The sequence below is a fragment of the Sceloporus undulatus genome, chromosome 6 (genome assembly GCF_019175285.1).
Source record: "Sceloporus undulatus isolate JIND9_A2432 ecotype Alabama chromosome 6, SceUnd_v1.1, whole genome shotgun sequence".
Lineage (NCBI taxonomy): Eukaryota > Metazoa > Chordata > Lepidosauria > Squamata > Phrynosomatidae > Sceloporus > Sceloporus undulatus.
This window is the reverse complement of record NC_056527.1, coordinates 79,031,824-79,046,308: the sequence shown is the minus strand read 5'-3', so window position 1 is coordinate 79,046,308 and position 14,485 is coordinate 79,031,824. Positions and strand designations below refer to the sequence as shown.

At 40.4% G+C, this 14,485-nt stretch overlaps 1 protein-coding gene across 2 annotated transcripts in view; it reads right to left on the bottom strand.

The window, feature by feature from the left end:
* Positions 1-14,485, bottom strand: part of SMYD1 (SET and MYND domain containing 1) — a 36,608-nt gene that overhangs the window by 1,015 nt on the left and 21,108 nt on the right. Inside the window, exons 5-9 of one of the 2 annotated variants that reach the window (XM_042472927.1) lie at positions 13,297-13,335; positions 7,134-7,326; positions 2,522-2,614; positions 1,363-1,526; positions 208-376 (exon numbers count right to left, since the gene is read on the bottom strand). In XM_042472927.1, coding sequence (XP_042328861.1) covers positions 208-376; positions 1,363-1,526; positions 2,522-2,614; positions 7,134-7,326; positions 13,297-13,335 — 658 coding nt within the window. The remainder of the gene's footprint in view (positions 1-207; positions 377-1,362; positions 1,527-2,521; positions 2,615-7,133; positions 7,327-13,296; positions 13,336-14,485) is intronic. The other variant, XM_042472928.1, reaches the window with a different exon arrangement.

Below are 14,485 nucleotides of genomic sequence, written 5' to 3'. Positions count from 1 at the left end.
ATTTTCCCTTCTCCATAGAGAGAATAAGGGAGTCTACTGATAAGAAATGACCAATGTAAAATGGAGTTACAGTAGTATGATTCTATAGTGTGGAAATGGCTGTTGAATTACTCATGTAGCCTGTCTGGACTTGACATTCATAGAACAAGAACTGTATTTGCTATAGCTGATGTACATTCGGAAAAGCTGTATGTGTTTGGTACCTACCTCCAAATCTTTGGTAATTGGGTGTGTGGGGCCATGTGTCACAAGAAGAATAGCGTAGGCTTTGCAAATCATCCCATGCCCTGCTTCAATGAGACCTGCATGCCAGTGTGTCACTCCTGCTCTCATAAGGGCCATCCCAAGCTGTGCATTGTTTGGGTGGTACAGCTTCCTGCAGAGTACAAATTAAGAAGCAAATGTATACTTTCATATCAGCACTTGGAAGATACATATATCCTTGCCTGTATTCCCAGCTGGATAAAAACACTGCCTCAGTAGTATGTGTGTGTGTGTGGAGATGTTCAGGTCTGGAGAAGCATGGCTCATTCCAGCCTTTCTTCCACTCACATAGTCCCAGTAACAAATGATAATGTGCACTTATCTCTTGGTTTATCCATCCATCACTAAGGACATTGCAGTAAAGAGAATAAACACCAGGACCAAGACAGATCCAGGTCTCTCTGAGCTCGGCAGAATGCAAAGTATATCTTTCTAGGTATGCGGGTATTAATTCCCCTTTCTCTTTTCATGAAACTCAAGGTGGCACAGTTGGTGTTCCCAGATGGTCTCCCATCCAGGCATCAACCACACAGACACCTGGATAGCTTCATCAAGGTGATCGCACCATCTTCTGTCTTTTGGAGGAGGAGCTATGATGCTGAATGGGACATGCACACATACACACACAAGTTCCCAAGGAACCAGTCTACTTCAGCATGAACACAACAGACACAAGCTTGAATGTCAATGTCTCTCATTAATTTGTATGGGATATGGATTCAGAGTACATTTAGCAGCAGAAGAGAGCCTGCCTCCCAACCCAGACTTCCAAGCAACATTACAAGAGCAACACTGCTGGTGCCACTAAATGGACTCCATTATTCTCTCCCATATCTCTCCTATTATTCTCTCCCAGAAGGGCACATACATATAGAAAAACACTTATCAGATAATAGCTATTTTGGTCATATACTAAAAAGAAGAAATCATAGAAATATTAATAAATGAACAGGAGTAGAATTCTGGTGAACTCCAGTCGTTTTAGATTACAACTCCCATAAACCCCAGGTAAGGGATTATGGGAACTGTGGTCCAAAACACCTTGAGGGCACTGGGTTGCCTATCTCTGCTGTGTAGCACAGGACTTATATTGCATACAGGTAGCCATCCACCATCCGTTTTGAGTGGCCAGCTGCTTCATCCACGAGTTGGAGATAAGAGAGAACTTCTGACAAAATACTCAGGATCCGCAGCATGTAAATGTTTGTGTCTCCTAGAACTGGTTCCTGCTTTGCCAGACAGTCTCGGCACAGCTTTACAACCTAGAACAACAACAGAAAGAAAAAGCAGATAAAAATCAGAACATAATTGTCCATATCTGTGATGCTTAGGTGTGACAATACAAGAAATTACATGGGAATTGGGGACCACTGTATGTCTTGGTTTTTATTTTTTAATGTCATCAAGTGATTCACCTAAGGGTCATTCCCACTGGCGGAACAACCCGCGTTCAGATTCGGCTCCGCCCTGCTTTCTCAATCAATTCCAAAAGGTCCCTTGTTCTGACTATGAAAAGGGGGCTTGTTTGGAATCGATTTTTCCCGTTGGCACACGTGTTGTTCCTTTTGGAGCCGGGGAAAACGGAGCAGCTGTTCAGCCAGTCGCCCCTGTCCCAGACCCCTTCAGAAGGTCCCAACTTTAATCAAGTTTAGCTTTAAGAACTATGTGAAAGTCACTGGTCAAATTTATTTCAGTGAACAATGCAGGAGAATCACCTGCAAGACCTTTTCACACTACGCAGTCATACTGCTATGATGCCTATTCAATTGCCATGGCAACATCTTATAGAATCCTATGATATACCATTTAGAGAGGGATATTTAGAATTCTCAGCCAGAAAAATCTTCATGCACTAGAACTTCATGCCCTAGAATTCTATAGGATGCAGCAATGGCTGTTAAAGTGGAACCATTGTGCTATATTTCTGTAGTGGGAAAGGTCCCCTGACTAGACATGTTGACTAGTATATTTTGGAAGCTATAATCCAAAAGTGTGACTTCTCCCAGCTCTGAAATTCAGCACCTCCACCATGTGTCCAGTTCCACATGCAGACATGCTTATTCACTTTGTGATTTCCAATCAATGCGAACAGCATGGCTAGTTCACATGCACTGAGTGCTGCAATCCTTCTTAGACTGTACCATTTCAGATGGCAGCTGTGGATCATGTTTAGCAACCGCCTCTGGCTGTAGAGTTACACTGACATAGGGGTGGTTTGCATACCTGCTCAAAACACTGAAAAGGAATCCTGACTTACTTCATGGTATAATCCTTCAGATCGAGCTTTGTCAATTTTTTCTAGTGTGTCCTTCGATAACTGGATGATGTCTTTGACCACATCCTGAGATGGCTAAGAAAGGCAAGAGAAAGCAGTTGGTTTGTGCCTCTCTATCCCTGTCAGACAGCCTAAAGAACATCCATTTTGCAAGCTTGGTTACCAGCTTATTACTGTTGTTGTTGTGTGCTTTCAAATTGTTTCTAATTGATGGCGACCCTCAGGCAAACCTATCATGGGGTTTTCTTGGCAACATTTTTGGCAACAAGTTTACCCCTGCTTTCCCCAAGGTTGAGAGCATGTGACTTGCTTGAGGTCACCCAATGGGCTTTCTGGCCAAGCTGGGAATCAAATCCTGGTCTCCAGAGTTATAATCAGACATTCAAACCATTATACCACAATAGGATGAGGGAAAAGATAACCCACAACATCAGTGGAGTCAGTGCCATTCCCCCTTATAACAGCTTGAAGGTGAAATTCAGCCAGACCTTCCCCAGCCACAGTCACTATTCCTCCCTGACTCACATTGTGCATTGTTTAAACAAATCTGTGTGTCTTAAATTTATCTGAAGCTTGACTTTAAAGATATATATCCATGTTCTCTGGAGCATTCTGATAAATCCAAATGCAGTGCTCAAATGCCGAGTGCACTATGAGAATCCCCCTTCAAGCTTTATCTTTGAAAATCAGTACTGGTAATCATTCTGAAGTCAAATACACACACAAGTTTGTTACATATAAGCAATATATGTAGGAAAGAGCTTTTCTAAGCTCTGAATTTCTAAGCCATATTTATAAGATACAACTCATTTTTAGTCCAGTAGCATTATTTATGTTGCATGTATGCTTAAGTTTTCACATGGGAAACAACTTTGCCTCACCCTTTGAGCTTTCATAAAACAAGGAGTGGTGGCTTCCATTTTCAGCGGGGCTGTAAATCCCTTCTGGCTTGTAGTGTGAAGTTTACCAGAGCTATCCAAGGTGCTGAGCAAAAGTATAGGTTTATCAACGTGGATAGCTCCTTTCAAGTTCAAACTACCACCTGGAGTGGATTGATTACCCCAGTGATATAAGAGCCATCAGTTCTCCACTGGTTTCATTCTGCAGTGAGAGACAAAACTTTTAAGAAACTCTGACAGCTTCCTTCTAGACAAAGTAGGTATATACTTTGAAGCATATATTGCCTGCACAACTCCACTGCAAACTGCCCTTTCCCAATCCTGCTTTGTAGTGAAGATGTAGACTGCTAGGGCTTTTCCTACACATTTGTATGCAGTAGGGAGATTGGTTTTTTCATGCCTTCTCTCAAGATGAGAGACCATGGGTTGTCCTGGAAGCTTACCTGAGGCTCAAAGTAATGATTGCCACACTGCCCTGAAAAACACCTATGCTAATTTACACATAAAATGCCAAGTTTATCCATTTTCTGTGTTCTTTAGTGTTTTGGGGGGAGACTTGCAAATGGAATCAACCTGGCCAGCAGTCCTCATTTAATTTAATTTACCTCCAGCACCAGCCAATGAATTCTACATCAATGGGGCAGTAAATCCAGTCCAGGTTTTACTCTGAACTTTATTTGGAAGATAGTACCTTGGGGAGTTCCTCTGACGTTGCCCATCCATCCAATGGCACTATTTTTCCACAGTGGTGGGATTGCACACTCTTGTGAGGCAAGAGGCTAGGCTGAGAGCAGCAGTGCTACTAATAAGGTCTTCCATGTCAGATAGGCTTTTGCTGAGGAACCAGATTAAATGTGCCTAACAGCTACCGGCAGTAGTAGTAGTGAGTTGGGGGTGGGTGACACTGACAAAGAATTTCTCAGTGGTGCCATAGCTAAAGCTTTTTTGATACTGTGCTGAAGAAGACACAGTAAACAACTTTCGGATGCCTTTTACCATGAAAACCTTATGATGAGACAATCCAAAATGAAACAGGAGATAGTGTCAGAAAATGAAACTCTCAGGTCAGATGGCACTCAGGGAGCTACTGAAGTACAGCAGATGAGAATTACGAGTGGCACTGTGGCTAATGATGCAGCTGGGCTCAAGTGGAAAGGAAATTCAGATGCTGATTTGCTCAGAGATGAAAATTCAAAGCTGCACAACCATATTATATAGGAACATGGAATGTGAGAAGCATTAATCAAAAAGCTAGACATAGGGCCAAAGCAGGCCAGTGGCTTGGAGCAGCCTCTGGCTGTTCCAGTCCCAGTCAACCCATGATCGGGAAAGGACCACAGCAACTGGGCAGCCCGCTCTGAAAGCAGGCTGCCACTGCGGTCCCAAACAGGGCTTTTCACCGATCTTTGTGCCAGTGGCCTTGGGCCACCTTAGGTGACCTCAGAGCAGCTTCCAGCTCCATTAGGGGCATGCATCGTTTGCACGCCCTGCCCCTGAAATGGCCCATCTGTTTCGGGCCATCGTAAAACAAGAAATGGAATGTATAAACATTACAATACTTGGAGTGAAGTGGATACAAATGGGACATTTTGAGAAAAAGAAGATGATAGCAAACAGAAAAGAACAAGAGACTTCTTCCACAGGACAGGCAAAAGCAAATGGAAGTTTAAACCAAGAATGGGAATGCTCTATGGCCAGAAGTGGAACACATTACATGACCAAGTAGAAATAAAAAGTTGATGAAAACAATATACCAAAGAACTAAATACAAGAAATGAAAGGATAACAGATTCATTCATAGAAGAACCATTTGAAGATAAACTTACAATTTTTGAATGTAAAGTGGAAAATGTATTCCGAGTGCTTGAGAGAAATAAATCACCAGAAACAGATGGCATACCAATAGAGCTGCTACAGATACAGAATCTACTCTACTTCTAATTAAAAATGTGCCAACAAATAAACAAAATAATGGCCTACAGATTAGAAACACTTGATATACATTCCAGTCCCCAAGAAAGGGGACCCCAGTAACCAGAAGTTCATTGCATTAATTTCCCATGCAAGGAAACCAATGCTCAAAAACCTACAGCAAAGACTTTTATTGTATATGGAGTGAGAAATTCCAGATGTCCAATCTGGGTTCAGGAAAAGAAGGGGTACTATAGATCATATTCCACCAAATATTTTCAGAATAAAATCAGCTTGTGCTTTATAGATTACTTTTGGCCCTTCATATCCATTGATTCAACCACCCATTGCTCAAAAATATTCACACACAAACAAAATTCCAAAAATCAAACCTTGATTTTGTTATTTTATATAAGGGATACCATTTTATTATGCCATTGTATACAATGGGACTTGAGCATGTACATAATGGGATTTTGATATCCACAAGGGGTCTTGGAATCAAACCCCAGTAGATACCAAGTATAGCAAAGCCTTTGAATGTGTAGATTACAAAAAACAAAACAAAAACAAACAAAAAAACTATGGATCACTCTTAAACAACAACATTTGATGCCCTGATACATAACCTGTACAAGATGCTATTGTTATGACAGAATATGGAGAAACAAGATGGTATCCAGTTGGCAAGGGGGTCAGGCAAGGCTGGATTTTATCACCATCTCTTTAATTTGGATGCTGAATGCTTGTAAAGGAGGATTAGACACGGAGAAAGGAGAAAGGAGATGTGAAAATTGGAGGAAGGGACGTCAACAGTTTAAGATATGCAGATGACACCCTACTAACTGTAGAAGATAGCAAAGACTTGGAATGATTACAGAAGAAAGTGCAAAGGTAGGCTTACTGTTGAATGTTAAGAAAACAAAAATAATGTCCACAGATGACTTATATAACATAAACTAGGCAATGAAGACACTGAAATAGTTAAAGATTATCTATGCCCCAATTTAGTCATTAAACATAATGGAGATTGCAGTCAAGAAAGCAGAAGAAGACTAGCACTTGGAAGGGCAGCTTTGAAGGAACTAGACAAAATCCTGAAATTAAATCTATATCATTGAATGCTAAAGTTAGGATTGTCTATGCCATCATATCTTCCACGTCTATGCATGGTTGTGAAAGCTGGGCAGTGAAGAAAGTAGATAGGAAAAAAATCAACTCCTTTGAAATGTGGCGCTGGAGAAGAGTTCAATGGATACTGCAGACAGCCCAAAAAAATAAATAGAGGAAGGTCCTAGAGCAAATCACAGTAGGAAAAGAGGAAGACTGCATTACAGATGGATAGACTCAATCCCTCAATTAAGTCACATCCCTTTATCTGCAAGATGTGAGCAGGGCTGTTGATGTCAGGGTGACTTGGAGGTCTCTTATTCATAGAGTTGCCATAACTGGAAGTCAGCTTGATGGCAGTTAACAGCAACCTTGGATAGCTTTTCTAAAATTTCCCATCCCATTGACAAAGAAGCAATCAACCTTCACTGCCCAGCCTCCCTCAATTCGCAACACAGAAAGGGCTCAGTAAAGGGAGACACTACAAAAATATAACTACATGCGCTCCGCTGGAGGGTGCAGAAATGGGCCCAGGGTCGATTCTGGAAAATACAGAGAAAAATATTTGGGGGCATTCCAAAAATCAGATTCTTGTCTAAAACAAGATATGCACTATTGCTTTTCCACTTTTGAAAATTCCTGGAATCAACATTATCTTCAAGTTAAACATGTACCTTTTCTTCCCCCTCTTTCACCGCCAACATCAAGTCGTCTTTGATGCCTTTTTGACAATGTTCACAAGCACAGTCAAAATAATACTGCTTTTTCAGCTGCTGTCTTCTGTCTTCGGTCACATTGAGGAAGTCTATGTAAGAAACGGTCAGTTCTTCCCCTACGGAGATTTTTCCCAATGCACGCAGCTCTATCCTGGTTTTAAACAGGAAAAAGGACAGCACTAAGTGAACAACACCGATCACCTTACAGATTTCACTGACAAAGTGATCAGGAATTACCCTCCTTACAGATCTGTCTCCTGTAAATGATATTATCTGAGACTTAATGGGCAGGTTTCTGGATCTGGTTGTCCCCTGCACAAAATCTAAATTTTGGAGCAGGGTAAATAAATTCTGGAGCAAGAAAAACTTTGTGAAGTCGAAGGCTTTCATGGCCGACATCCATAGTTTTTTGTGAGATTTTCGGGCTATATGGCCATGTTCTAGAAGAGTTTATTCCTGATGTTTCGCCAGCATCTGTGGCTGGCATCTTCAAGATGCCAGCCACAGATGTTGGCAAAACATCAGGAATAAACTCTTCTAGAACATGGCCAAGTAGCCTGACAAACCCACACAAAACTAAGAAAAGCTTTATTTGTGTACTTGTATGCAAAGGAAACATTTTCATATCCCCCTCTCCCGCCCTTTCTTTCTTTCTTTCTTTCTTTCTTTCCTTCCTTCTTTCTTTCTCTTTTTGCATGACATATTGTGCAGTGATTTTTACAGTCTGCATTTTTTTTCCTGCTTCTGTTAATCCAGGGCAGCTCTTGAAAGACTTACTTTTTGGACTCTAGCTCCCAAGTGGCCATGCCGATTGGCTCTCATCATGAAGAATACTCAACATGGGGAGAAGCATAAATCTTTAGTATTCAAGATACTGATGCTCTGCTCTCTGCCATACAATAAACGTTAATAATCAATGTGTAATTTACACCATGCATTTTTTTAACCCTCAATCCACAAGTCAGAGAATTTTCTTGACTCCATTTGAATAAAACCTGAAGTTGTTAGTTGTTGTTAGTCTTGTTGTTGTTACTGTTGTTACTTTAATTTTGCAACCCATGGGATTTTTCTACTTCTTGGAATTTTTCTATTCTTCCATAGGCCTGCACTCTGCTGTATACACAGACAAAACCTTGGCTATAATATTGGGGGAGCAACACAATGTATAATACACAATGATGTGTGGTTTTCATTTTCAGTGTTCATGCTTATAAGTTACATTTTTACTAACACTTTCCCTTTCATTCTCAATACCATATCCCCATTTTCTTTCAACCAGAAATTCACTTGAACATAGCACTGTAACAAAGGGCCCTTTCACACAGCAAAATTATAGCAGTTTCAAACACCTACAACTGTAATGGTTCCATCCTATGGAATCCTGGGATTTGCAATTTAGGGAGAGTCATTTGGAATTATTTACCAGAAAGCTTTAGGGCCTCAACAAACTAGAAATCTCACTAGCCCATAAGTTGCAGCCATGGTAGTTATAGGGGTATCAAGTGGCTATAATTGTGCAATGTGGAAAGGACCAAGAGTGTCAGTGCAAAATCACTTCTGTGCACTCAGAGATCTAGGAGGCTGCTATAGATTCTGGATTAGTTTCCAATAAGTGGGTCAACTGGATTACTTGGTGCATATCAATTTGCAGGACTGGGGAAATGGGCCTCCATAAATCATTATTTTATCATATTGAGCTGCTCCTCCAGAATTGTTCACAACTGTTTGCTTACAAGCCACATAGGTCCCCATCCAGGCATTGCTTGGTGTCAAACTATCTTAGCTTTAAAAATTGAGGATATGGTCCTTCAGATCATTTTCTAGGACAGCTGAATCACACCTTAAATAATGCTTGTGAAAAATGCTTAGGGAAACTAATAATAATAATAATAATAATAATAATAGGTTTTATTTATATACCGCCCAATCACTGGGAATCTGAGCGGTTTACAATGGAGGGGATAACAGACAGTTCCCTGCCCACAGGCTTACAATCTATTGTTGTTACCTGGTCCTGATGGGAACATCAGCATCTGGGCTATTTCCTTGTTCAAAAACTGAACACGTAACAAAAATACAGTACTGTGTGCATGCACACACACACACACATCATGCCATCCATAAACCATAATGCATGTTGCAAGATTTGCATGTTTCAAGCTGTTCGCTTGGTTGCTGCAATGCATCATAGATGCTGCCATTCTCTTTTATGATCACTCAGGGCAGTTAACCTAAAAAACGATGTCAAACTGGTCTAAACTGGAGATGGTGAACTGAAATATTTTCAGCAGAAGACCTTCCAATCATCAAGCATTTAAAGACTGGATTTTTGAAAAACTAAGATACTATGCTTACATTGGCTGCAGTCCTTCATGGCTCAGCTCAGCATAGTGGTTCTACATGCAGAACTATGGTATGCTGAGCCATTTTTCATACGCAGGACCTACCATATTGCTGCTGAAGCTCTTCCCCCCACCAAGTATTTACGCCAGATGCAAATCAATTGCATCATCCATTGTGGCCCAACAGGGTCATCTAGAAGTCTCATCTTCTGATCTTAGTAGACCACAAACTAAATATAAGTTGACAGTGGGATGAGGCAGCCAAAAAGCCAATGCAGTTCTAGGCTGCATCAATAGGAGTATAGAATCCAAACTAAAGGGAAATAGTAGTGCCAGTTTATTTTGCTTTGATCAGACTTCACCTGGAATACTATGTCTAGTACTGGGCACCACAGCAAGAAGGATATTGACAAGCTTGAACATGACCAGAAAAGGGCAATCAAAATGATCAAAGGTCTGGAATTCAGGCCCTATGAGGAACACCTTAAGAAGCAGTATATGTTTAACCTGAAGAAGAGAAAACTAACAGAGGACATGATAGCTATCTTTAAATGTCCGAAGAGATGTCATGTAGATACTTGATTCTGTTCTTTATAGAAAATGACCCTCATTGTAATATCCTGGTAGCCCAATACATTTGTGTTTTCAGCAAGCCACTGGCCCGAAACAGATGGGCCAAAAGTGGTGTGCCGCTACCAATACTAGGGTTCCGGAGCACACAGCAACCACACGCTCTGGAACCCTAGCAAGTCATGGCGGCAGCCCAATGGAGGCCTCCCATCCATACAGGGGTGCCATCTTGATGTAAGCGACACAACGTAGCGACGCCACTGCACATCACTTACATTACCAAAGTGCCAATGGCGCACTTGTGACATATGCCAGGCACCTTAGAAAGAACCTGCTTTTCTCAGGTTCTTTTTACTCTGGAGGGACGCCACACAGTTTGGCTGCTGCAGCGACTCTCCAGAAGAAAAACGGACATCTCCAGGCCACCTTTTCAGGGCAGTGTGTACTGCGCCATTCTTTTAACCATACAAGCTACACACACTGCTTTTTACATCTCAAAAGGGCCAAAAAAAGATACAGTACTCATGAATTCTTTGCGTTCAATAGGATGTCGCTGAAAGTAACTTTAAGATATTTATCTCTAGAGTTTATTGTACAAAGAACATGCAAAAAGGAAAAAAAAACTTGCATGCAAATTAAAGCTGATTCATACTGAATGTGATGAATCACTGTTATGCCCTGTTGCAAGCTTTGCATAATTCCAGCTTTAAAAAAAATAAGAAAAGACTTGTTTTGAATATGAAACTTCCAAGGCCTTCAGAATTACATGATTGCAAAATAGTTGCAATCTAGTGCAAGCATCAAAATATATATTTACAGATCCTGAGAAAATTACTTTTTGGGGACCACAGTTCTTCCCTAACCCCAGCCAGCATGGCTACTTGCCCTGGTAGCTGGGGGATTCTGGCAAGTGTAGACTCAAAAAGTAACTTTTATAATCTCTGCATATTATCTAACAGAACCACGACTGAACTTTTTTAAGTACAGTTGGCCCTTCTTATACACAGATTTTTTATACCCGAATTCAAGCATACATGGTTTGAAAATGTTCCAAAAAAGTATAAATTTCAAATATCAAACCTTGATTTTCCATTTTTTATAAGAGACACCATTTTGCTATGCCATTATATTTAATGGGACTTGAGCATACACGGATTTTGTTATACACGGGGGATCTTGGAACCAAACCCCAGCATATAACAAGGGTCCACTGTAGTTTTAGTAGGATGAACTGAATCAAGGTAGTAGTGTTCAAGGGGGAGGTTTAACCTTTGCTTTCTTATTGTTTCTCCAATTGTAGGTGCTAGTTGTACCTCTCTGCTTCTCAGTCTGAACCTGCAGTGTTCCTTTTTCCCAGAGGAGCTAAGAGCAGCCAGGTTTGAGTGTGTGATTTTAACTAGGGAAAGAGCATGTGGAAATGGTTAAACCCTTCTTCTTTTACTGTCTCTTTTCCCAAGGACAGAGCAGTCAGTTTCACATTTGGTAAAAGCTTTGACAGCTACAATAATGGATCTCCTGGAGTATAACATGTAGTTTTGCCTCAAGAGACTAGACAATGAGTCTGTGTGCCCCTGATTCAAATCATACCTTTGTCATTAGCTCTCGGAGTGGTTTTTGGCAAGCTACTTTGAGACCCCTCCTGTAATATGGGAATGAAGATGGTGATTGTGATGGTGATGATGGTAATGATAGTAATGATGATACTGACCTTAGAAAGGATTACTGAAATTGCATGTGTTTAGAACTATAAATAATATTAATTATTGCTATAGTATTCATGGTTATAGTTCATATCCAGTATGCTCAGAATTAAAGTAGAAGAATAGTAAGATGGCTGCATATAAACTTAATGAGAAATAAGTCCTGCTGCACTAGGACATGCACATGGCACATTGTCATCAGGTCTATCTATTCCCTTTGTAAATTAAATTAAACTAAAATGTGATAGTGTTAGATACTGAATGGACAGTGGTTCTGATGCTATGATTCTACCCACATACACCCCAGGCTCTACGTCTTCTGCAGATTGAATGCTAAATTGCTTAAAAATACAAACAAGCTGTACTTTAAACAAAAATTAAACAGAGAGCCCACTTGCAGGATTGGGAAATGTCAAAACAAAAAACTAACTCAATATACACTCACACTACGATAACTGTAGCACTTTAATACTACTTTAGCTGCTATGTCTCCATCCTACAAATTCTAGGATTTGTAGTTTGGTGACACAGTTAGAATTCTTTGCTACAGATCAGCATAGTGCAGTTGAGCTCTCTAAGCAGAGGTATCTACATAGCTAACCAAACTTCAAATCCCAGAATTCCATAGAATGAGACCATGACAGTTAAAGTGGGATCAGTGCTATAATTGTGCAGTTTTCCCTCCATTAGGATCCTCATATCAGAAAGGGGAAAACACACTAGTTCCCCTATTTTTAGATCTGTCTGTATGCACCTTAAATTTTTAATTTACAAAACATTTATCAGAGGAATACTGAAACACACTGTTAAGCCCCACTCCATTAACTTTGGCTGGATTGCATCCTTCCCAAATGCCATAAGGGGATCTGCCAAGAAAACTGATCTTTGCTTGGAAGCCATCAATCAAAACAGGGACCACTCTGTGGCCTGGAACCAGCTAAAGTTAACAGCCATCTGATATTGTACTGCTCTAATTGAACACCTCTAGATTCAGTAATTTTGGATCAATGTTTTTAGCATATTTGTCATTTTAATCAGCTCCCAAACACATTGATGGTTTTAATCAATTTTAATCAATGCAGCCAAAATCAGAGTGTGTAATATATCAGGCAGTCACATATCTGCTACTATTATAAAATGTTTATTGAATTTATTTGTTATTAGAGAATCTCATGCTATAATTTCCTGCTGAAAGGATAAGGCAGAAGATAAGATAGAACAGCAGGCACAAAGGAGTTTGGAGAGGTTTGTCAGAGAAGGAAAAGAATGATTATCATAATTAATTATCATCTTTTTGAGGGGAAAGGTAATACAGTACAAAATGCAGAGATTACAAAATGAAGGGTTGGGTTTAGTGAGACTTTGCATAAACTAGAAGTGACAGAAACAGTGAAACAGTGCACTAATAGAAATCTCTAAAGCTTGGTTAAATCCTATGGGATTTTGGTGTCAGTGCAGGATGATCGGGGGGGGGGGGGGAGCGGTATTATGCTTTCAAGACCAACCCACCTCATCTGGGTGTGGAACAATGATCTTACAGCCTCATGACTGAAAGACAAAAACAGAGATCTGCAGTTTTACAATGGTACCCCCCCAAAAAAGAAGCAAATGGAATCCATAGATTTTGTATCTAAAATGCTAGCACAGAATTTTCAAGACACGCACACAGACCAAGGGGAACAGAGAGGGATGGAAATCAAATTGCAAGTTGGAGTCCTGACCAAGAGCCTTCTTTTCTGTGACTGTGATTGCCATTGGTTAACAGGGGACTTGAAGACACATATACATGTGACTGCCAAAACTATTTAGGGGCTGCAGAGTTACCCTGCCCTTAGGCACTGTCTTTCCACTAAGCTGTTTTTGGATTATTGGCCCTCTAAATATAATTTTATCTGATTATTGTTGTTATTTACTCAGTTGTTTTATAGTCAATATTTTTTTTTAATTGTAGCAATCTTGTGTGGAGGCTTTCTCAAAAAAGGTAAGGTATAATAATAATGATAATAATAATAATAATGACAACAACAACAACAGCAGGACAGGCAAAACTTCCATCTGCACTAAACTGCATTAGCTTGCTAGGGAAAGTTTCACATACTTGTATGCTTTGTGCTGGGCAACTATTAAAAGTACACTTGTCCCTCCACATTTGCTGAGGTTAGGTGCACAGGACCCCTGTGAATATGGCAAAACCACAAATAACAAAAACACTATGTTTTTACCTGGGAGAACACCTCCCTAGGAATATCTCCAATGCAGCTCTGTGGTCAACATCTACCAGGTACTGACCATAGAATTGCGCTGGAGGAGCTACAAATGCTTAGTTGAGTGTTCTCTCTAGGATACTCTAGGTCATTCAGTGTGATTTTGGGTTAAAGGTGACCACAGAGTTGTGCTGAAGGACCTAGAGATTCCTAAAGAGAACATATTCATAAAATCCGTGAATAATCAAATCCACAAAAGTCAAAGCCGCAAATGTGGAGGGACGTGTGTAAGAAGAGGGGGGAAATAAATCCACTGAGTTACCACCTTGGAGCTATCATACCGTACAGATGTTCTGATTTGGCAGGGACAGTCCTGATGAATTCTCTGCCATCCCACTTTTTCATCTGCTTTTAAAATGTCCTAGTTTTACTGTCCTCCTCCCACTTTTTTGCTTTGTCCCCAATGTACTTCAGTTGCTGCAAACTTGAATTCA